Here is a 21,725-nt window from a genome sequence, read left to right as displayed (position 1 = left end):
GACTTATATTAAAATACTCAACAAAAACAGTAGTTTTTCTAAAAGAAACGTGATAACTAAACTTTATATCTATTGAGTACGTTATAACTTACGATTGCTTATAGACAAGACAAACAAACCGACCACCCGATGGTAAGTGGTCCGTTTTGCATAGACATTAGCATAGTTAGAAATATAATCAACATACTTACATTTTCAAATGCCTCTAACAACGAGTCTAAGATGATATGATCCATGAACTGTGTACTTTAATTAGGGGGTACCCCCCTAGTCGAATCTATACGGACCCTACCACCGGCAAAATCGTAATTCATAATTAGATTCAGTATATTAAAAAAAAAAACATAACTAAATTTAGCTCTCGACCAATGATATCGCGTCAATTCAATGACAAATGTATTGTATTTTATATATAAAGATATATTCATCAAAAACTCGTAGTAGTGCACAATATAGCTGTGGTATTAGCAAATCTAAGGTTTGTTTGTCTTTTTTACGTACTCCGATTGGAATAGCCTATTGAGCGTCCTTTGTCAAACAAATGAACTAGACATTTAATTACTATTGGGTCGTTTTAAACTCAAGTTGTTACTACAACAAATAACCGTAAGAAGGCTACACAAGTCCCTTGGCAGTGAGCGTGGCGCGCTGCTCCACCCCGCGGATGAGCGAGCCCAGCAGACCTTCCATCTCGTTGGCCGTCTCTCTCAGCTGGGTGTTGTCAAAACACGAGTCTGGTGCATAAAATAACAATTTTGAGACATTAAATTAAAAAAAAAATGTTTTACCTTTACATATCAGTCACGGAAATCACAATACATATTTTGTTAGTGTTCTTATGTTTATTTTTTATTTTTATTTTACATATTATCATAATCCAATCCAACCAACACCTAGAAATGATTGTGATAAATGGTGCAATCCTATATCTATTATATAATCCTATAGTTTAATATGTAATCCAACCAATGATAAAAATATCAAACATATTTAACAATTTAATATCTGATATAAGTATGCCGAAGAGTTTTGTATTCTATAGAAGATACGAAAGTATAGTTATACCATGAAATACCAAATAAATATAGTTAGAAGCAAAATGTAATAACTATGATAAAACAACTCAAGCACGAAAAGGAGTCGAAGTTATTAATTATTATTAGTCTCACCGTCCATGGCGAAGTTGTGCGTTAGAATCTGCTGCAGACGGTCCAGCACGGTGTCGAGATCAGCGTTGATGTCGCGCGCGGACCGGGAGACCGTCGCGCCCGGTGCGCAGCCGGAGCTGGCCGCTTCTGAAATGTTACGGACCGGATTAGCGATCGCTTCACACTGGTACCGCAAATATATTCACTACTTATTCCTTACTTTTTTATCGGAACTTAACAAATTTTAAACTTTTCGTAGTGCGCAATATTAATAGGAGAGCTATTGATAAATAATCACATCAAATTCGTAGATTTGTTTAAAGAATATTGACAACTCGAATGTTGTATCATGCGATTATTACAGAGGCATGCTAGTCTTGTACTTAGCACTATCTGACAACATAAATATACTAACCATTGTACCAATTGCTCATATCATTCATAGATACTGTTGATATACTGTCCGAAGTAGCGTGAACCACTACAGGCTTTAACGCGTCTCCAGACATAGTCAAAAGATTCTGACTATCTGGTTTTGAGGCAACCGAGAAGTTCCCGGAGTCCATACTGAGAACTCGTGGTTGATTTTTAATATTATCGGTCACTTTTGACTGTTTCTCATCGACAATTGGAATCGGGCTAAAGAGGTCAAACGCCTGCGGCCTTTCATTTTTATCGCTTTTTGAGTCTGTTTGAAGATTTTGGGTGTTAAGTAAGTTGTCCTGAAAAGTTTAAATAAATAATTTTATTTTTATATAATCATTGAATAAAAATTCCTATCTAAAATTTAAAAAACAACACCGAAAACTGCAGTGAAATCCAAATGTTGACCAGGGACTTAACGTCTGTTTTCATCGTTGTGTGACCACACGGACGCATCATACTCAGACACGCATTCGCACATATATATAAACTAATATCATTTATTTCACCATTATTTCAAAAAGTTAAGTATTTTCAACTAAATTATAATACAGTAAATAAAAAAAACATTTCTTGAAGTCAATGTATATGTAAAAATAAGTAAAGAAAATACCTTTAATATTTTAAGTCTGTTAATCTGTGTCGATATTTGTCTATAATGTTCATCAACCTTCGCCTTTAAATCATTATTGTCATTTTTAGCCGCAGTTTCTAATTGATCTGTGAGATCTTTAATAGCCCTGAAGACATCAAAAAAATATATTTAAAAAATGTAACATAATTATTGGCAACTTATATAAACTTATAATCAATATATAACTCTATAGTCTTATACACCATACACAAATAGCCATATTCTTTACAGGACAAATGGCAAATAAAAGTCATTTGACATCGAGTTTATGTATTAAAATAGGTCGAAAACTTAAATAATGTTTTACATTAGGGATTAGCAAAACAATTACATTTTGAATGTTAATGATGCTGTTATCGGAAATTTGGAAATTAAATTAAAGTTAAAGGGTACTATAAATAAAAATACATTAAACAAAAATGTTAGTAGTGTATAATACAAGCTATTACCAGATTGCATGGAATATGTAAATCTAATGTTTGTTTATCTGTAGTGAGTTTTCAATTGGAATAGGCTATAAATAGTACATTATATAGTTTTCATATGAAAACAGTGGAGAAAATAATAAAATAATGTTACTACTAACTTATTTTCATTTTCCAACTGTGTTATAACATCTTGTAAAGTAATGGCTGGATTGGCTTTGTTACCAGACGCCTTGCCCACTGTAGAAGTAAATATTGCCGGCTTACTCTCCTTTCGTTTGACGGGATTGGCAAGTTTTTCACCATTCTTTCGCCCTTTCTTGCTAGATTTTTTCTTTGTTTTCGTGCAGAAAAAAAATCTTTTCATACCCTTTATAAAACTAAGACACTCCGGAGGATTTACCTGTAAACATTTTATTTAGTTTATGAATTTTTTAACTCTTAGGATTACTATCAAAAATATTTGTGATCATGAGTTTTGTGATGAATTTAAAATAGTTTAATATCTACCTCTCCCTCGATCATTTCTTGAACTAAATGTGTCTTTTTATGTCCAGATACACTTGATAAATCTTTATCATACAAGTAGCAATTTTCACAGAAAATTACATTACTACATTTTGAGCACCTAAATTTTAATACCTGTGGAAATAAATGCAAAAAATTTACAAAAAGCAATATTAGAATCTATTGCACTATATGATATAGAAAAAGTATTATTCATAGGTCGTGCGTTAACATCTGAGTCGGCACCGCCGCTACTTTCGTCGCATTATGTTTTCAATTAAAATGAATAGAGTAATAGGTAGGCGTGAGACAAACTGTCAATCTACTACATGAAGGTATTGTATTTCGCTAACTCTAAATAAATGGGACGAGGGTGTCACCTGTGCGAGTGGATTCCCGCAGGCGGCGCACAGGCCGACGCGCGCGCTGCGGCGGCTGTCGGCCACGCGGCGCAGCGCGCCCAGCCAGCGCGTGCTGGCGCAGCGCGACGCGCCCCACGCCGACACGCAGCGCGCGCTCACGCCCAGCATGCCCGCGCTCTGGGTGATACGATGGATATAAGCATTCATTTAATAGATAGGAATGAATAAATTATTTCATTTATTTTTCTCCATAGAATACAAAAGCAAGTTGCTATGTTATAAATATTATATCTGTGTATTTTACTTTTGATTTAACATCTATTTCTCTTTTATTTTTTTAAACTAATAAACATAAGCCAAATTTAAATATAAGGTATAGAGTACACTCATTACTTACTTTTTCAAAACAGGAATCTACATCACTCTGTAGGTAGTCACACTGACAGCCCAGATACTTGGGTAAGGCCATAACATGAACTAACAAAGCCGCCAACCTTTTGGGTGATACGCAGCCATTATGGTCAGCAGAACAATTAGCAAGAGCTAGCCATTTCTCTGCTATGGGCTCTTCACTTAAGAGTATCAAAAGTGTTTTAGCTGCTGACACTTTTATAGGTGTTTTTCTATCCCTGAAATGATCATTATTATGATATCTCATTATATTATAGAACTATTAACTACTTATACAGTTCCTTAGATAAAAATCTTTATTAATGTAAATAATCTAAAATGATATAATAATGAACTAGATATTCTAATCAAATAAGACAAAAATCACTATAAATTATAAATTTCTTTCAATCAGGCATTGAGGCATTAACCTCTGAATATATAAGTGCATAATATATTAAAACAATTGAATAAATAAATAGGCCTTCAAATGTCTAGTACTAAATAAATATTGTAATATAATGATGTTACAATATTTTATTTATAAAAAAAAATGGTATTAAATTATAAAATTTTAGATTTTGCAAGATAAAACATACTTTTGCATCATAGCAATTCTAATAAAATAGTATTGATAAACTTGAGCTTAAGTAAAAACAGCATTTAGCTGCTGGTTAGTCCAGCCTCCCCATAATCTTCATTTGAAGAGATAGATAAGATCAAATTCCACCACACAGCACCAATGCTGATTTGCTGGATGGTGTTTCTGACACAGGAGGTAGATTTTAATTCATCACATGCAATTTTCCTCAATCTTTTACTTCAGCACTGAGCACAAGATATATTATAAAAAAAATTGTTTAACATTAAAAATCAGTTGTGCTATCCCATATTAGAATTAAATTAGGATTAGATAGGATTGCACATACTTGGTACCAACATACACAATTCAGGTATTCTAATCACTGGGTCATCTTGGTATCTGGTCACCCAAGATATAATACTGATAAGAAATATACAAAAAAAATTACACATATGCTAGTTTTATCATTACAATAACAATATACTCACTTATCATACACATTTAGTAACAAATTAATCAAAAGATCCACAGTCAAATCTACATCTCCAGTAAACAATCCTTCCTTCTCAGCTGCAAAGTAAATATCAGCAAGTACAGCTTCCAATTCTGCAGTATCAAGAGACAAGCTGCTTTCCGATAAACTTAGTTGATGACGTGCGAATACCCCTGAAGTGATGCGCAGAGGAGGAACTGGAATGTAATAATTAGACTATTTATTTAAATTTACAATCAATATTTCGCAACTCATTTGTAATCCCTTAATTAATATCAGTTTCTATGAAATGAGCAATTTTTTCAAAAGTGTAAAATAATATATTCCAATTAGTTATTCAAAGCATTTCATTTATTCTAGTTTATAATTATAGAACCGAAGATGTTATCGGGGCCTTGTTTTGTTATTAAGTATTATAAAATCCTCATAATTAGAAGTAAACAACAAGCTTACCTTGAAGGTTCCTTTGTAAGGCAAATAGTTTAAAAGCGATTCGGTATGCACTATACTTTATGTCATTGTATTCCTCCAAAGTACCCATAATTTTAAGGAACTGAGGATGGTCATAACTTTGCTTACCACTAGTTTCGCTGAAAACATTAAATAAATAATATATGAAATAATTTATACTTTTATGAAAACAGTGAAAGTTGTTTCACTTACTCGATGTAACACGGATAACCCGCTTCATTTTCAACTTTTTTCCACTTTATCGTATTCATTATAATTAATTTAATTATTGCATTTTACATTTAAGTCCATGTTATTTAGTAAATATTTTATTTATAGTAAGAAAGCACTTTTTTATGATAAAAACTATTTTTCACTTTATAAGTGTATGAAGGGTAACCGCCATAAAAATACAAATATTTAAAAGTGGAAATCTAAGCTTTCAAAACCTAATTGACTAACCAATGAAAATATAAAGCAATATAACTCCGAACGACCAAATTACCAATGATAAAAGTTGTATAGAACTTGTGATTGGTTGAAATAAGGAACCAGCAAACCAAAGACAAATATTGTTTATGCTTAGATATAAACATAAAGCTGGACCTACACAGATAACAAAATTATGTTGTACCATCTTTTAAAGAATCATCCTAATATAACAAGTCTTAATTTATAATTGCATATTATGTAATTAATTACATTTCTATGTACATTTTTCTTAAAATTTTGTAAAGAAAACAATTCTTCACGCAAAAGTATGTTCTCATTGTATTTATAAAACTTCACACTTAATATAACCAATAGTAGTCGATATTTCTTTGTTTACATCTCTTATACACCAATGGGAATTCCGCATTCTAACGTCAGTTTTAGTCCCGTTTCCTCTTTGTAAAAGAGACGCCATTTTGCAAGCGTCACTTGGCGGCGTGTCGGGTTTCGGCATTTTTAACAAACTTACCGTAAAGCACATCAAAATATTGTTTTGTTTGTGAGTAATATGTCGTATCAATCTAGTGTAGCGCAGGATACATTGTCTGCAGCACAACTAGAGATGGCCGGTAACCCCAATGCATTGGCTCTGCGTCGGCCATTCGATCCTGTAGCTCATGACTTGGAAGCCAGTTTTCGCTTGACGAGATTCGCCGATTTAAAAGGAAGAAGCTGTAAAGTGCCACAAGATGTTCTATCTAAACTCGTTGAATCACTACAGCAAGACTATTCTCAGCAAGATCAGGATCAGTTTATGCATGTGGCTATTCCGCGCATCGGTATCGGTTTGGATTGTTCAGTGACCCCGCTTAGACATGGTGGGCTCTGTTTGGTGCAAACTACTGACTTTTTCTATCCCCTAGTTGACGACCCCTATATGATGGGTAAGATCGCGTGTGCCAATGTTCTTAGCGACTTATACGCGATGGGTGTGACTGAATGTGACAATATGTTGATGTTGCTCGGAGTGTCCACTAAGATGACCGAAAAAGAACGTGATGTAGTAATACCGCTCATTATGAGAGGATTCAAAGATTCGGCTTTAGAAGCAGGTACATCTGTCACTGGTGGCCAAACTGTAATCAATCCCTGGTGCACTATTGGAGGAGTTGCTACAACGATTTGTCAACCTAATGAATACATTGTACCAGATAACGCGGTTATGGGAGATGTATTAGTACTGACAAAACCTTTGGGTACTCAAGTTGCAGTTAATGCCCATCAATGGCTTGATCAGCCTGAACGTTGGAACAGAATCAAGTTAGTAGTGTCAGAAGAAGACGTCCGAAAAGCGTATCACCGTGCAATGGATTCAATGAGCAGACTTAATCGGATTGCAGCTCGACTTATGCATAAGTATAATGCCCATGGTTCTACTGATGTCACTGGATTTGGTCTTTTAGGACATGCTCAAAATCTTGCTTCTCATCAAAAGAATGAAGTATCATTTGTAATCCATAATTTACCTGTCATTGCAAAAATGGCTGCTGTTGCTAAAGCATGTGGAAATATGTTCCAACTTTTACAAGGCCACGCACCAGAAACTTCTGGAGGACTTTTAATTTGCTTACCACGTGAACAGGCTGCTGCATATTGTAAAGATATTGAAAAGCAGGAGGGCTATCAGGCTTGGATTATTGGAATTGTAGAGAAGGGCAATCGCACTGCTAGAATTATTGACAAACCTCGAGTCATTGAAGTGCCAGCTAAGGATTAAATTCTGTTCATATGAAATTGAGACATTTACAATAATAATAGTTTAAAGTTACTTCAGAGCTGGATAAATCCTTCATTTATTTTAAAACAGTTAATCATTTTCATAACTATGGTATCAAAATGTTTTTTTTTTTTTATTTTAACTGTATTTTACTGCCGTTGTGTGATTAATAAAATGGCTAGATGGAATTTTTTAAACATCGTTGAAAGGAAACTAGCTTGTTCTAGTGATTTGGTGTTTTAGATATATAAGTAAGATATCACTATTAACTATAAGAAAAAAAATTATTCCATTAGGTACCCTTTACAATCTAACATTGCGGCTTGTGGATTGATTCTGCAAATTGTGAAATAAGTATAATTGATTAGAATAAAATTATTTTTCATTCAATTTATGAAGTTTCATTTCAATAAAACCCATTAAAGTAATTGCTTTCTGTCTGTTTAATTCTAATAAGACCATATATTTGACATATTTAAAAAATAAAATAAAACCTTATTGTATATTAAATATATTTATCAGTATTGTGTCATACATGTTATGGAAATCTAGAATCAGCACTACAGGTCAAGTTATTATCAAAATATGAAAAAGATCAAAAATAATTTTATCTGATGCTAGAAATTTATCTTAATTTATACCTCAAACTTTATTGCTTGTTTTATTACTAGAATGCTCATCGCTAATTTAAACATAATTTTGTTGGAAAAATCTTCTATATTAAATCAGTGTGGATTTATTAAATGTTTGAACACAAACAAGTTATATTGATATTAATAAAAGTATCAAAATGTTTCAACTATAACTGGAAACATTATAGTAGATTATTACATAAAAATTGTTCAAATGTAATTACAGCTATTGTTTAGTTGACCTACTCTGTAATTGTTTTGTGAAATACAATATAATTTGTAAGACTAAATAATTTAATGGGCTATCTGAAAACAACAAATATAGGGCATGTGTCATGCCTAGCAGCCACAAAACTACTATTATTAAAGTATGATAAGAACAAAAACTAGATGATTTATCTCAGGCAAGTTTAATTGAACTGGGTTGATCCCAGTATGATTATTTCTTTAAAGGCAATGAAATAAATCATTTCATACCAGAATTTTATGGTACCATATATTTCTAAAGTCATTTGTAAACTGTAATAAAACAATGTCAAATGATTTTCCACTGAGATGAGATTTACTCCAAAATATGTCATTGGTACAGATTTGAGATTGCTTGCAATCTCTAAAGTAATTAAACAGGACAAAAATACTTGCTTTTTTTAATACTACACAGAAAAGTGGTAATAATATTATATGTATCAAATTAGTCAGCAAGAAGTTTAAATATGTGAACTTGTTTCGAAATAAACAAGGTGTAGGTTTCCCAAAAATAATCTAGTTTGAGCTTAAAACAAGACATAAAGCATACAACACCAAACTATGTACAGCTTAAAATGAATAAACAGAGTCATCACCCATACTAGTAATGTAGTTTGATAAAAATTGGCTTTCACAATCTACATTTTAGTTGTTTATCAAATATTTTTCTGAACATTCTATTTCCTGACTTGGAAATAAACATCCCCTTGTGTACCATGCTCATTCAAATACTGTGCACATATTCATCAATAGTATGCATAAACTCTTACATTAGCTTTACAAATAAAACAATTTCAATATTAATTTTCCAATGTAATACATGTCATTTCTTCATAGACAATGATTCTAACTATAAAATAGTATGGAATGAAAATTAAAATGTAGCATGTACAATATTATTTATCAGAGAAGTACTCGTACATCATAATATATCCATATGATTTTAATATTCCATTTTCAACTTGACACTCAAATCGTCTAGATTACTTCCCAATAAACATAGAACCAGTGTGTTTCGAGAATCAATGTATAATTTAACCTAAAAATGTGATTTACAAATGTTAATACCAAACTGTCACATTGTTCATAAAGTCTGTATTTGAAGCACAAATTAAATGATTCCCCGATCGAACATTATCAGTTTAGAGGTGAGTTTAAACATGGCCTTTTACGTGGTCGACTTTCATCGCCATTTTGTTCTATATGGCTTTGATCACGTTTCTTTGGAGAAGTATTATTCTGCAAAAAAAATGTTATATTTGATATAATAGCCTGGCAAAAATATATACGATCAGTATTAATTTTCAATCATGCAATAAACTTCCTATGTAAAAAAAATCTTATTTGAATTCAACAAATTAAAATCAAATATTAGTTTGAAGTTTAATGGATATTCATGTATGTATAAATCTCAAATAAAATAGATATCATTATGCTAATGACAAAAACAATTTTCGAACCTTTTTCTCCCATTGCTGATGTAGATATCTTAATAATATGTTTGTTTTTTCTGTTACAATGACTGGAAAGATAATAAGACATATATTATATCAAATGTTTTCAGAAAAAGTAACTCTTGTAACAAATTTGTATGTAGATAGAACTTCTATCTAATTTATGTATTACAATGTTACAATATTACAATATTACAATGTATGTAATATTGAGCAATAGCTACAAAAAAATGTAGTAAAAGTCGCAATATATACATAATATTTAATTTATAACAACTTAATTTTGAAAAAAGAATAAAATCGTGTACTCAACTTTGTTCAGAAGGAATATCCTTTGTAGGAAGATATATTGAAGGTCTTTTCGAACAATTCCTTATACCATGGTCAGTGTTGAATAATGTAAAATTGTGCACGTCGTACGAGGGCAAGTCTTTCAAAAATTCCATTACCGACTGTAAATATCAACGCCTAATATTAAAAAACGGGTGAAGTACCTTTGCGTATGCTTCGCAAAGTAGTTTATTTTACACATAAACTTAGAATTTACAGCAAGCTTACCATTGTAATTTTATATTAAAATATTCCAGGGTGCAAAATTTGCAATCCACAATTTTAATGACTTAATAAACGCTAAATAATCCAAAAATAAAAAGGCACACTATTAGTTAGCAAAGGCAAACCAGATGAGAGTGACATGTTGACATTAGAAAATGTTGCCTTACGAGTTTTAATATCATAATTTATTCAATGATATATACCGATTATAAGAATTAATATGAACTATTCGGGTATTTATAAAAATGCTATTATTTTGTTTCTAATAAATAATATGTTGTAATCCTGAAGTACTGTACTTGTGAAAAGACAGCCATTGACAAAAAGCATTTTGCTTCCTCCTACAAGTTGTGGGATACCGCACTGAAGCGTAAGCTTGTAAATAATTAAAAAAAAAAAGAAACATTTTTGCGGGAAAATAAAAAAGACGATAATTATTACTAATTTTACATCTATTAATTAAATTATAAAATACATAATAATAATATGTTTATTTGTCATTGTCCCAATTATTACGAATAAGAATGTATAGTTTAGTCAACTCAAATTTTAGTCGGAATTATAATCCCAGTAGTCGACAAAATGCTTTGTGTGATATAAAACGACTCTTGACATCAAGGGACACGGAATCTCAAAATAAATCTTGTGGTTATTTAATCGAAGTTATAAGAAGGTATGACTGCAATTCCAATGAAAGAACTCGAATGATCGAATATTTATTAGACAACGATATTACTGTATTTCTTTGTGAAGCAACATCAAATTTAGATTTTTTACTTCTTCGGTGAGTACTTTAAGAAAATACATTATACTAGTTTAATAGTTAGGTTAATTAGTAAGAAAACGTGAATCCTAATTATTACGAGTATTCAAATCGAATACTTCGGGTTTAGACTTGGTTTTATTTCAGTAGGACTAGCGAATGGGCTAATTGATGGTAAGTGATTACCACCACCCAAAGCCACATCGAAACCTTTCGATACATTACCAAATCTTGAAAACTAAGCATTTAAGTCCCATTGGCTGTAATTATCCCCAAACCGTTACACATCAGCAATCTAAATCTATTAATTCCCAAAGATGTTAAATTATTAGTACGAGTGAATGTCGCTCGTGCTTATAAGATGTATTTGTGTGTGTAGGACGAATTACAGTAAAGACAGCAAAAAATTAATTTGATGTTTATTTTTATTAAAAATTAATTAATTTAACGTGAAGTGCAGTACAGAGCCTTCGTAAATAAATATGTCAATAAATACTACCACCACCAAGTAAAACTATTTGTGTTAATAAAATTCATCGTTCGTCATTCATACTCGACGGTGAAATTTTTGCTCCAAGGTCTGTACTACAATGTATTCGCTTGCTCTGGCGTGAGCAGCGCTTCTTTGAAGAGGAGCATGCAAGTCATGCCTTGGCTGCAGTAGTGAGAGCACTTGTACATTATTCAGCCATTGATGCTTCAACTGCTGTCGATACATGTCTACACTTTATTTGTGATCTGTTAAATGGGTTTGTATTTTTATTTTATGACGTAGGTAACAGAACCTTCTATTGTTATAAACAATATACAAAAGTCGATTATACAAGCTAATAGAAGATTGCGATGCGGTGGTCCTGTAAGAATTTATATCGTCGACTTGCAGTGATAAACTCGTAATTACATAAAAAATAGTTTTCGTTAAGAAAATAGTAATGCTACAAAGCGGTTTCTGACCTATGTGCCTGCAATGTCGTTTTTCCAAATTGTCGCATTTAATGTCCCAGCCTAAACTATGTATGTGGGGCTCGCCATTGCCTACAACGCCTGGTGGGCCGAAGCATACCGGAATACCCACTCAAAATCCAGCGGAACCGAAAAAACAAACTGCACACCTTGTTCACCACCATCCAAATAGGGACAAACTTTGACCTGGTCGCCACAGCATGGTACTCTACCGTATTGATAATGGGTATTATATGCACAGCGCCGATATTTTATTCCATGTAGCAAACTGAGGAGATTCGGAGGGTGAGCTGGTGTAAAGGATACTTGTCATTGATAAAATCAGAGCGGCTGTCTTCCCGAAGTTGATGCCTAACTAATCTCTAGATATAGATTCAGCAGGCGTTGCATTATTATTGCAGTGAGGATTTAGTAAGAGCTTAGTTAAGAGCTCAGTAGTACCTACTTCTAGTCCATTATTGACGTTTGCCCAAGTTCTCATTTACATAAGTAAGTGCACTTCATCTTTTAATACGAGAATCAGCTAAAAACAGGATACATAACCTACACGAAGCTTACACTGCAAGTCACGAAATTAAACAAATACGCGATCAAAAACGATATCCTTTTCACACTAATCCTCTTCAGTATTAGATCTCATAAAACAACATCAACGCTCTCCCATCAAAGTGCCTACAACATAGAACAACTCCTCGCTTGCCTTTTCAACTTAGGAAGTCGTATATGTAACAAGCCTAACGCTATACTCAGTAGCGCTTTAGTGCTCAATGCCCTAATATCATATCAACCAAATGAATTAGACCTTAAAAGTAGCGTAGCCAAAGTGTTGGTAGAGACTTTGGACAAATGGTTCCAGTTGCTAATGTCAGGGCTAAATCATATAGTTCTGGTTGGACAAAGCGATTTGGGAATGTTGTTGGTGATTACTTGTCAACTAGGAATTGATACGATGAGGTAACTTTGATTTTCGTTATTGCCAAAATAAAAGTACTTTTGTTTATTTGTAAGATGTATGATATTTTTAAGTGGCGTTATACTTTTAAGTTTTTACATTAATAGACATTTTTCGGTCATCTAAGCTATCTTACATACAATAAATGTATTGATAATGCATAATAGCAAATTTAGGAAAAGAAATTTAAATCACCTACGCAGTAATATCATTTGTTAGTTTAATATTTCAATTTGAAGTTTGTATTTATTTTTATATAACGTAATCATCTTTAAGTATTTTTCCGTAATATTCCACATTTATAATATGAAGACACTTACACCTGTTTTCGATGTATTTTTTAAAAACTTAAAATTAGATCTATTATTTATACTCTAGTTTATTTGTTTATTGTTTCGATAGGCTTATAAATGTATTCGAAAAAAGCAAAGAGCCAATAGACTTCATTCATAAAATATTAGAAGACGAACAGGAGGTAGCGATGTTAAAGGAATGTTCTACAAAAATAAGAAATTCCATTTATACTGTAATGAAAGAGCTCGTAGTTTTTGTAAAGGTAAAAAATAATATTATGATTCTTTTCATATCTGTACTAATCAAAGATGAGACTTTTATTGTAACTGACAAAAATAATAAATAATTATTCATAAAAACGATACCAGAAGTTGCAGCGTGTTTGGAAAAAATAAGAAGCTGCGCTTCGCAGTTTCATTCATTTTAAAATAAAACAATTGACGAGGCAAGCACGAATTATAATATGTCCTTTTTTTGTATAATCATTAGGAAAATCAAAATCGTATAGAAACGGAGGAATACGGAGTTTTTTTAAAGTTTCTGTTAAATTTCATGTATGAATATACAAGGACAGACATTTTATCGGAATTTTGTGATATTCTATTTTCTAAGGGCTACCTAATATCACTACCAGAATCACGATCAATCAGGTAAAATAGTCGTGGTATTTATTAATATTAACAGTTTATTTTTATACTAGAGCCCAAATGGCTATCATTAGAATATGAGAACCCAATATTGCGGTTTCAAGCTAAGCCGAAGCGCCTCTGAATTTTCATTAGCATATAATTTCCTTTATAATTCATCTCGCGCTCGGCAGTGAAGGAAAACCGTATATGCAAACGAATACGCTTTAGAACAGCGTTATGGAATAAACTCCAACTTCATTTAAAAAATGAGAGGATACCATAGTCCAACGGTAGAGAATAATTACAAACTTCTACTTTATAGTTTTAATTATCTCCAATAATATAAAATTATAATATAAAAAACAGAAATGATGCAAATGTTCGGAAGATTAGCATTATGGTCCTTGGGGAAATGCTGAAAGTTTTAGCTGAGAAATATTTATCTGTAACCGACAGTACTAATCCTGAGACATGCGTTAAAGATATTAATGTGAGTAAGATACTTATAAGAGATATTTCAGCATTAAATGTAACATTGAAATATGGGTCATATGCCAGTAATAATAATAATTAATAAGTGCAATGGATAAATGAATTGCATTCTTAAAAAGTTATACGTCAAAATGTACTTACTTCCACTTAGTTTCACTTAGTTCCTCCAGTTTCTGACCCCATTGTGGAATAAAATTACCTAATTTTACTTTTAACTTAAAAATCAATAGCGGCCGATGACGTAATGGGCGACCAATGAGCGTTTAGTTTTCAGACTAGTTAATCTAACGTTAATCTTAATCGGCGTTTCAATAACTGGATGCTAGAGGTTCAATTACGCATATTACGCAGTTAAAATGACATAAATGTCGATTTTATCATTATTTTTACGCGAAAATCTCCGACAGCCTAACTTCAGGTCAATTTAAATTGGCTAAATTTATGTTGATAACTCATCGCTTCGTTATTTGCGGCAAAGGTAGTCTATGGGAAACTTGAATTTTAATACCTAGACATATCCTTTTCAACTATTATCTTATAGTTCTACCAAAGGTATAGGCAGACTACACCATTATATTGAAGTCCATTAACATACAATTAGGAAAATATATAGGTACATATTTTAAAATCAGTACTTTTTCAGATGGTCTTAGTAGAATTGCAATACGGAATTGAGAAACCACATAACATTGGAATACAATTACAGAAACATCAATCTTACAGCTTGTTAATTTATGTTTATTTTTACTGTCAATCATCAGAGAAGTAATGACTTTATTTATTTAAAAAAAAAACATTTTGTTAATAGAACTTAGTTTAATATTAAATAGTTATGTCCTTCTGACCAATTTTGACCACGTCGGCCAATCTCAAGGGAGACTAACCAACTACACCAATAACTACACTACGCAAAACATATGTGCACTCTCTGTTCACATGCCATTGGACTTGGATTTGGACATGAAATCTAACATGACTGATAAGAGGTCAGGTGCAGGTTCCTTTCCAAGGCACTGCGGTCTTTTATTTAGCCTCTAAAAATTAAGAGTACACCAACGCATGAAAAATACAGTGCATTCAATGTTACAATTTATATTAAATAAATAATGAAAGAGAGCCGAGATGGCCCAGTGGTTAGAACGCGTGCATCTTAACCGATGATTTCGGGTTCAAACCCCGGCAGGCACCACTGAATTTTCATGTGCTTAATTTGTGTTTATAATTCATCTCGTGCTTGGCGGTGAAGGAAAACATCGTGAGGAAACCTGCATGTGTCTAATTTCAACGAAATTCTGCCACATGTGTATTCCGCCAACCCGCATTGGAGCAGCGTGGTGGAAAATGCTCCAAACCTTCTCCTCAAAAGGAGAGGAGGCCTTTAGCCCAGCAGTGGGAAAATTTACAGGCTGCTAATGCTAAAAAAAAATAATGAAAGAATAATAATATCCTCTGGCAATTGTTTTCAGTCCTGAGAAGTCAACAGCGCTTTTGCTTCCGTATTTAGTAGAATATATTTTGCGTATTCCTAAAACTATAAAACCGCCGGGATACGTTATTAAAGCTTTATGGCTTATTTTCGCAGTATGTATTTTTTTCTAAGCTTGTCAAATATCTGTGGCCTTGAGCTAAATTAGTTCATTTTTAAGTAAAGTGTAGTCTAATGTAATTTAGTTGGTACTACATCTTTATTGGCTGATCGCAAAAAATCATATACAAAACAACCAACATGTGGTCATTTTTTCATGCTGATTGTCAAAAGAAAGCGTTTTTGATATTGGATTTTAGCACAAGTCTGCAGAAATAATGTAAAATAAGATATTAAAAAGTTTTTACTTGTTACCCAATTTCGTATTCAGATGTCAACAGTATCAAATGGCACCTTGGATTCTTTAGATCAAAGAGTTTATTTAGAGAAAGCTACAGATCGTTTAGTAGCCATGTTGTATCCAGAACCCGCAATTTATTACACTCACAATCCAGTCATTCTGTTTTGGGCTTTTACGTCTTCTCGTATCTCCAATAAAGTCAGGTTACATATTGTAAGTTTAACTATTACTCAAATTTTGGTTTTAACTAAACATTTGTCTTTTTAAATCAAAAATATTAATATACTAACTGTTAATCAAACGAAGTCTGATATTTCAGGAATAATTTTTAGATCCTTTTTTTTTTTTCATTTAGTTTTATATAACATAATATTTTTTTGGCTATTTTATTTATGATTTATGAGTAGATTAAAACCGAATAATTCATAATGAATAAACGTAATGGATCTTTTCCTCTTTTTTGTCTAGAACCATTGCTAAAGTCTTTTGAAATTAGTTACAACATGAATAAGAAAATAAAATTATTTAATTTAAGTATTAAAAAAAATATATATATATACTTAATATATTAACAAATTATAAAAACCAAATCTGTCAAAACATAATATTCGTACCTCCCCTCCATAATAATGTGATATTGAATCTGTTCCAAATCAATTTATTTTATTTAAATTTACAATTCTCGTTTATAATTAACTTTTGATCACTGTAAACCCAGAAGGACTTAATATATGACTCAAGTTTTTCTAACATTTAGCTAACAGAATGGTTCAAAATAGAAAATTCTCTACCAGACGACATAACTCAGGAATCAGTGATATGGGAATTACTTCTTAACGTTATAACTCAAAGCAAAGACGCTACAATTATAACTAACTGTATGGAAGCTCTAAATGTTTGTTTAGAAGATGGAGATGAAAGTATCAAAGAGGAATTAGCTTCATTAATTTGGTCCTTGCTACCTGGTGTTTTGTCCAAGGCATTGATAGATTGTGACGATAAATTTGGTAATATTCTTAAAATTAATAGAGATAAATCTTACAGTAATTATTATATTATTCTGCAGTATTCGATTGATTATTAATTATCATTAACGTATAACGGCATAATATAACACCATTCATAATTTTCCACGGAACTAATCTAAATTGAACAGAATAATCAAATAATCATTATTTAACACAGAGGCATTGATTTATTTAAACTTGGTAACCAAATATACTTTACTATTAGGTTTTTTATTACATGGTCAAACTATTTTGTCCAATCGAAAATCAAACTCCACAAAGCGCTTAAACTACTAATGTAATTGAATACCGCTTGAAGTAATGAAAAGTGCACTTAGATCCGGATAAGTCGAGTAGTTAATAAAATAATATAGACAGAGATTTTAAATTTATAAAATTTGACAGATATAAATATCTGCTATATTTTGGACATAGCAACGACACGACTACCAGAAGATATGGATCCCTCAATCTGTCTGAAAGTGGCTGTTCTCATAACAACTTTATATTCGAAGAACATTCCAGAATCAAATAATATGGAGTCGAGATATCACTATGAATACGTGTGTTTGAAGTTGTGCTTGTTACTTTTAGGTGTATCAAGAAATCAAAGTGAAAATAAGGGTAAATATGATTATAGAAATATGAAAAAATTATTATTTTTTTTATTAAGAAAATAATAAATAATAAAAAAAAAATACAATCAAAACATTAAGCTGTCCTCTTAAGCCTTCTTGAATTTGAGGTCCTGGAACGTGATTTTTTAAAAACATATATTAAAGGTTTATCAAAATAGGAAAAATAAATCCTTGCTCAAGTTCTTATTGGAAATAGAAAATGATTTTAACATTTGACTTTGTATACAAATTAAATTCATAAGCAATCCCAAAATTTTTGTGTAATTTGAGGGAAATCTTGACAAATACATAATATGTCATATCAATGAGACTTCTGTTTTAAATATTATTAAAATATTTAAACTATCTTATCTCATAGTATTGATCACATTTATGAACCGATCCGGCTTCCTACCGAGTGTGCTAGCAGCAACAAATAGTTCTGATGACGGAGTCGCGTGCATCGCTCTGCAACTTCTTTCATATATTGTCTATTGCTTCACAAAGAATAAGTATCAGGTAAGACATACAATAACTTCTTCTGTTGATCACTATTTAACTTCTATCCAAATTGTCATATTTTTGAACGTAATTAAAGATTTACGATAATTAAAATAAAGACCTACAATATCAAGTCATTATTATAAGTCTCTTAGCGAATGGCGTTTGTATTGATACTATAATACCATTCGCTCAGAGACTTATAATAATTCTCACTTTTCCATTCATGGGATTCATGCTAGTTACTATTGATACACATACAAGCATAAGCTTCATACATGGAGCATTTCAATTTGACCGAAGTAATCATAACGAGATCTAAATGGTCAAGAATATTCCTACCCCGTACTATAGTGCTTTGAAATATTAAAGATCATCAATTCTCCCCAAGTAAAATTATTGCGATACTCCCAAAAATTAAAAGTTAAATTTTACATATTTACTAATAATTTTACATCATAACACAAATTCACTTCAACATTTGGTTCTTTGGATTTTAAAACAGGACCTATTAATTTTTTTTACTTTCGGCTAATAGATAATATAAAAATATTTCTTCAATATACATTTCAGCCAAAATCGGTAATTGAAATGCAAACAGCTTTGGTAATAAAATCCCTTCGTCAAGACAGTGACAACAAACGTGGTTCATCTCTCATGCAATTGATTTATATGATTCTGAACTCGAGTTCCAATACACCGTTAATTTTAACTTACGATTTGAAGGAACATCCTTCACAATATCAACAGTGCTATGCGTTAAGAGCGCTCATGTTCAGAATACAATTAATGCTTTGCTCTCGTGTAAGTAACATTTTAAGGAATTTTATATTTTACATATATAAACTATGAAACTCATATGATTACAATAATATTTCAAATTATCATTAATTTAGAGAAAAATATTTTTTAAGACAAATACATAATTAAGCTAAACAAAAACCCTCGTCATATTTATAATTAATGCTTTTCTTTCATTTTGAAAATAGAATTTACTTTGCAGCACGGTTAGAATATATTTTGTACTTAGATAATAGATTGTTCTTAGTCGCCACTGCTCATAGACATTGATGCTTTAAAAAATATTAAACATTTTTGACATCGCCAATGCGCTCCCAATCATGAGAACTAAGATATTATTTCCCTAGTGCTTGTAAGCACTCTGGGTCACTCAGAATACAAATATACTATTATAAGTATTCCTGTTTGGCGATTGAATATCAGATGTATGGCTGGTACACAAACGGGTTTGCACAAAACCGTATCACCATGTAGCCCGCCAGGTGAAGTAATTGCGCTTCACACTTTAGGTTTACGATATAAACCCTCGTTTTTTAGTAATTGGTAAATGAGCTCATTTTCGTAGGATCCCAACAATCAATCACCAGCAGCTTGGAAAACATTAAGCTCAATTTACAAACATGCAATTGTTTACAAAAACGATTTAAAACTGATCGCCACACTGACATCACAACCTTGGACACACACACTCGTCCGTTTCCAATTCACACAAAATGTAACACAAGAGTTTATCACGTTCACGCAAAACTGGCTGACGTTGCTAAAGATAACAATTAAAAAAGGCAGAGAATTAAAAAAGCAACATGTCTCGAAGCACAGCTTAATAATGAAAACATTGATGATCTTAAAGAATAATTTGAACGGTGATGAACATAAGGAATCCAGCGAAAATTTGCTAAGCGCTGTTCGAGAAACTTTAGAAGAATGTAAAAGTAGAGAATAATTACAATTTGTTTTCTTTCAATAAAATGTCATCTTGTCACACAACATTAATTAAATCAATTTTGATCCCTCCACAAAATATAATAATAAATAATAATCAACGGTAACTTTTAAAACTGCCGTCATGGTTAAAAGTATGAATCTTAATTGATTATTCTGAGTTAAAACACAGCAGTATTTTGATGTGCTTAATTTGTGTTTATAATTAACCACGTTCATCAAAATCAGGCGGATCGTACCACGTGTATCCACTAAACCTCATCAGCCTTAGCCAAGCATTGGGAGGTTAACAGTATGTTATTTTATTTTTTACATTCATTTTCAAGCTAAATATAAATAAAATGTAGCAAGTACCCTTTTAAAAAATAATATATATTGCTAAAATGATTTTAGTCAAAAATACAGTAGACACCGTGTTTCTATATTTAAATTCCGGTTCAGACAAATATTATGTATTGGACTTTTATTTAAAGAGATTCTCATTACAATCCCGTAATTCTGTAAGATGGGTCGTGTCGAAATCCCGTCCCTTCAAATTATGCTGACAAGTTATGAAACCAACGGACTGTACATTTGAATTTCATTTTCGACCTATATAAAATATATCAATTTCATAACACACTAAGGTCTACAATCGATTGCATGATCAATTAAATTTTCTTTCGTATAGCCAAGTAAAATATTCTTATTTTTTAAAAAATATCGGTATTTATTTAAAATGGACCAGATCCTGCATTTTAAAAAATGTTTTTTTTACTTTCAAATTATTCATATATTTTTAGTGATATCTTTAATGCTTGCTTACTAGCTCCAAAGAGTTTTGAGCCTAAAGAGACAACAGTATTCTCGAAAGTACTACACTGCATTTTTTGTGCAGTGCAAATCCAGCATAAGATGATCAACTTTCTTCGAGTATTAGTACGGGACGTATAATGTATCAATACATCTTAGTTTTGTCATATTTTAAAACGGGCTCTCATCATTGGATACGTGTGTCGATTTCGTGTCTGTGCTGTTATCCTTTAAGGAGTTCGATCGTCGGGAGCCAACCCTAAGTTCAGTAGTCATGACATTGTCATAATCGGACGATCGTAAATGTAATGTTTTATATGTATACTGTTACGGGAGGAATAAGCACCATGTTGTGAGGAAGGTCTTGAGCATGGATGTGGTTGGATATAGAGGTACAGGACGACCAAATAAACGATGGATGGATTGTATGAAAGACGATATGGTTAGAAATAATGTTACTTGTGAGATGACGTCCGACAGATAAGTATGGAAGAAGAAGACATGCTTCGCCGACCCCAAGTAAAATTGGGATAAAGGCAGGAGGATGATGTCTGTATACTGTTAACAATTGTTAACTGACCTGTAACATCAGGTCATAGTTACCAAAAAAATGCATTGCAATTGATTTGAACCAT

At 31.9% G+C, this 21,725-nt stretch overlaps 4 protein-coding genes across 4 annotated transcripts; 2 read left to right on the top strand and 2 right to left on the bottom strand.

Annotated features, from left to right (window-relative positions):
• On the bottom strand, positions 1–5,792 carry LOC125070448 (dystrophin-like). The gene is made up of 11 exons (XM_047680330.1): positions 5,629–5,792; positions 5,419–5,555; positions 4,961–5,162; positions 3,897–4,128; positions 3,518–3,676; positions 3,141–3,272; positions 2,792–3,033; positions 2,185–2,311; positions 1,564–1,870; positions 1,170–1,295; positions 1–734 (listed from the first exon to the last, which is right to left on the bottom strand). Exons 1-11 carry the CDS (start codon positions 5,685–5,687, stop codon positions 616–618), a joined length of 1,842 nt encoding a protein of 613 aa, XP_047536286.1. The 5' UTR covers positions 5,688–5,792; the 3' UTR covers positions 1–615.
• Positions 5,793–6,316: 524 nt separating this feature from the next.
• Positions 6,317–8,014, top strand: LOC125070534 (inactive selenide, water dikinase-like protein). Its single transcript, XM_047680435.1, has one exon. It carries the CDS (start codon positions 6,416–6,418, stop codon positions 7,622–7,624), a length of 1,209 nt encoding a protein of 402 aa, XP_047536391.1. The 5' UTR covers positions 6,317–6,415; the 3' UTR covers positions 7,625–8,014.
• Positions 8,015–8,796: 782 nt separating this feature from the next.
• On the bottom strand, positions 8,797–10,647 carry LOC125070309 (DET1- and DDB1-associated protein 1). The gene is made up of 4 exons (XM_047680118.1): positions 10,515–10,647; positions 10,270–10,408; positions 9,963–10,024; positions 8,797–9,741 (listed from the first exon to the last, which is right to left on the bottom strand). Exons 1-4 carry the CDS (start codon positions 10,515–10,517, stop codon positions 9,640–9,642), a joined length of 306 nt encoding a protein of 101 aa, XP_047536074.1. The 5' UTR covers positions 10,518–10,647; the 3' UTR covers positions 8,797–9,639.
• A 388-nt stretch (positions 10,648–11,035) lies between these two features.
• On the top strand, positions 11,036–20,299 carry LOC125070666. The gene is made up of 14 exons (XM_047680614.1): positions 11,036–11,295; positions 11,853–12,023; positions 12,865–13,191; positions 13,592–13,664; positions 13,973–14,133; positions 14,479–14,602; positions 15,248–15,369; positions 16,071–16,185; positions 16,461–16,643; positions 17,188–17,437; positions 17,843–18,061; positions 18,434–18,573; positions 19,129–19,359; positions 19,922–20,299. The coding sequence occupies exons 1-14, from the start codon at positions 11,036–11,038 to the stop codon at positions 20,297–20,299; spliced, it is 2,754 nt and encodes a 917-aa protein (XP_047536570.1).
• The last annotated feature ends 1,426 nt before the right edge of the window (positions 20,300–21,725 follow it).

The sequence above is a fragment of the Vanessa atalanta genome, chromosome 17, assembly GCF_905147765.1.
Source record: "Vanessa atalanta chromosome 17, ilVanAtal1.2, whole genome shotgun sequence".
NCBI lineage: Eukaryota > Metazoa > Arthropoda > Insecta > Lepidoptera > Nymphalidae > Vanessa > Vanessa atalanta.
The sequence above is the reverse complement of the archived record's forward strand: the minus strand, read 5'-3'. Positions and strand labels throughout refer to the sequence as shown.

Excerpts from the sequence above, each read along its gene's own strand:
- LOC125070666 (XM_047680614.1), top strand. The coding sequence starts at position 11,036 with ATGTATAGTTTAGTCAACTCAAATTTTAGTCGGAATTATAATCCCAGT. Across the intron at positions 11,296-11,852 it reads TTAGATTTTTTACTTCTTCG|GTCTGTACTACAATGTATTC; the intron begins GTGAGTACTTTA and ends TTTTGCTCCAAG. Across the intron at positions 13,665-13,972 it reads TATTAGAAGACGAACAGGAG|GAAAATCAAAATCGTATAGA; the intron begins GTAGCGATGTTA and ends TATAATCATTAG.
- LOC125070534 (XM_047680435.1), top strand. The coding sequence starts at position 6,416 with ATGTCGTATCAATCTAGTGTAGCGCAGGATACATTGTCTGCAGCACAA.
- LOC125070448 (XM_047680330.1), bottom strand. The coding sequence starts at position 5,687 with ATGAATACGATAAAGTGGAAAAAAGTTGAAAATGAAGCGGGTTATCCG. Across the intron at positions 3,677-3,896 it reads TAGATTCCTGTTTTGAAAAA|AGCGCGGGCATGCTGGGCGT; the intron begins GTAAGTAATGAG and ends CGTATCACCCAG. Across the intron at positions 1,871-2,184 it reads ACAGACTTAAAATATTAAAG|GACAACTTACTTAACACCCA; the intron begins GTATTTTCTTTA and ends TAAACTTTTCAG.
- LOC125070309 (XM_047680118.1), bottom strand. Across the intron at positions 10,025-10,269 it reads GGATATTCCTTCTGAACAAA|TCATTGTAACAGAAAAAACA; the intron begins GTTGAGTACACG and ends TTATCTTTCCAG. Across the intron at positions 9,742-9,962 it reads ATCAGCAATGGGAGAAAAAG|AATAATACTTCTCCAAAGAA; the intron begins GTTCGAAAATTG and ends TTTTTTTTGCAG.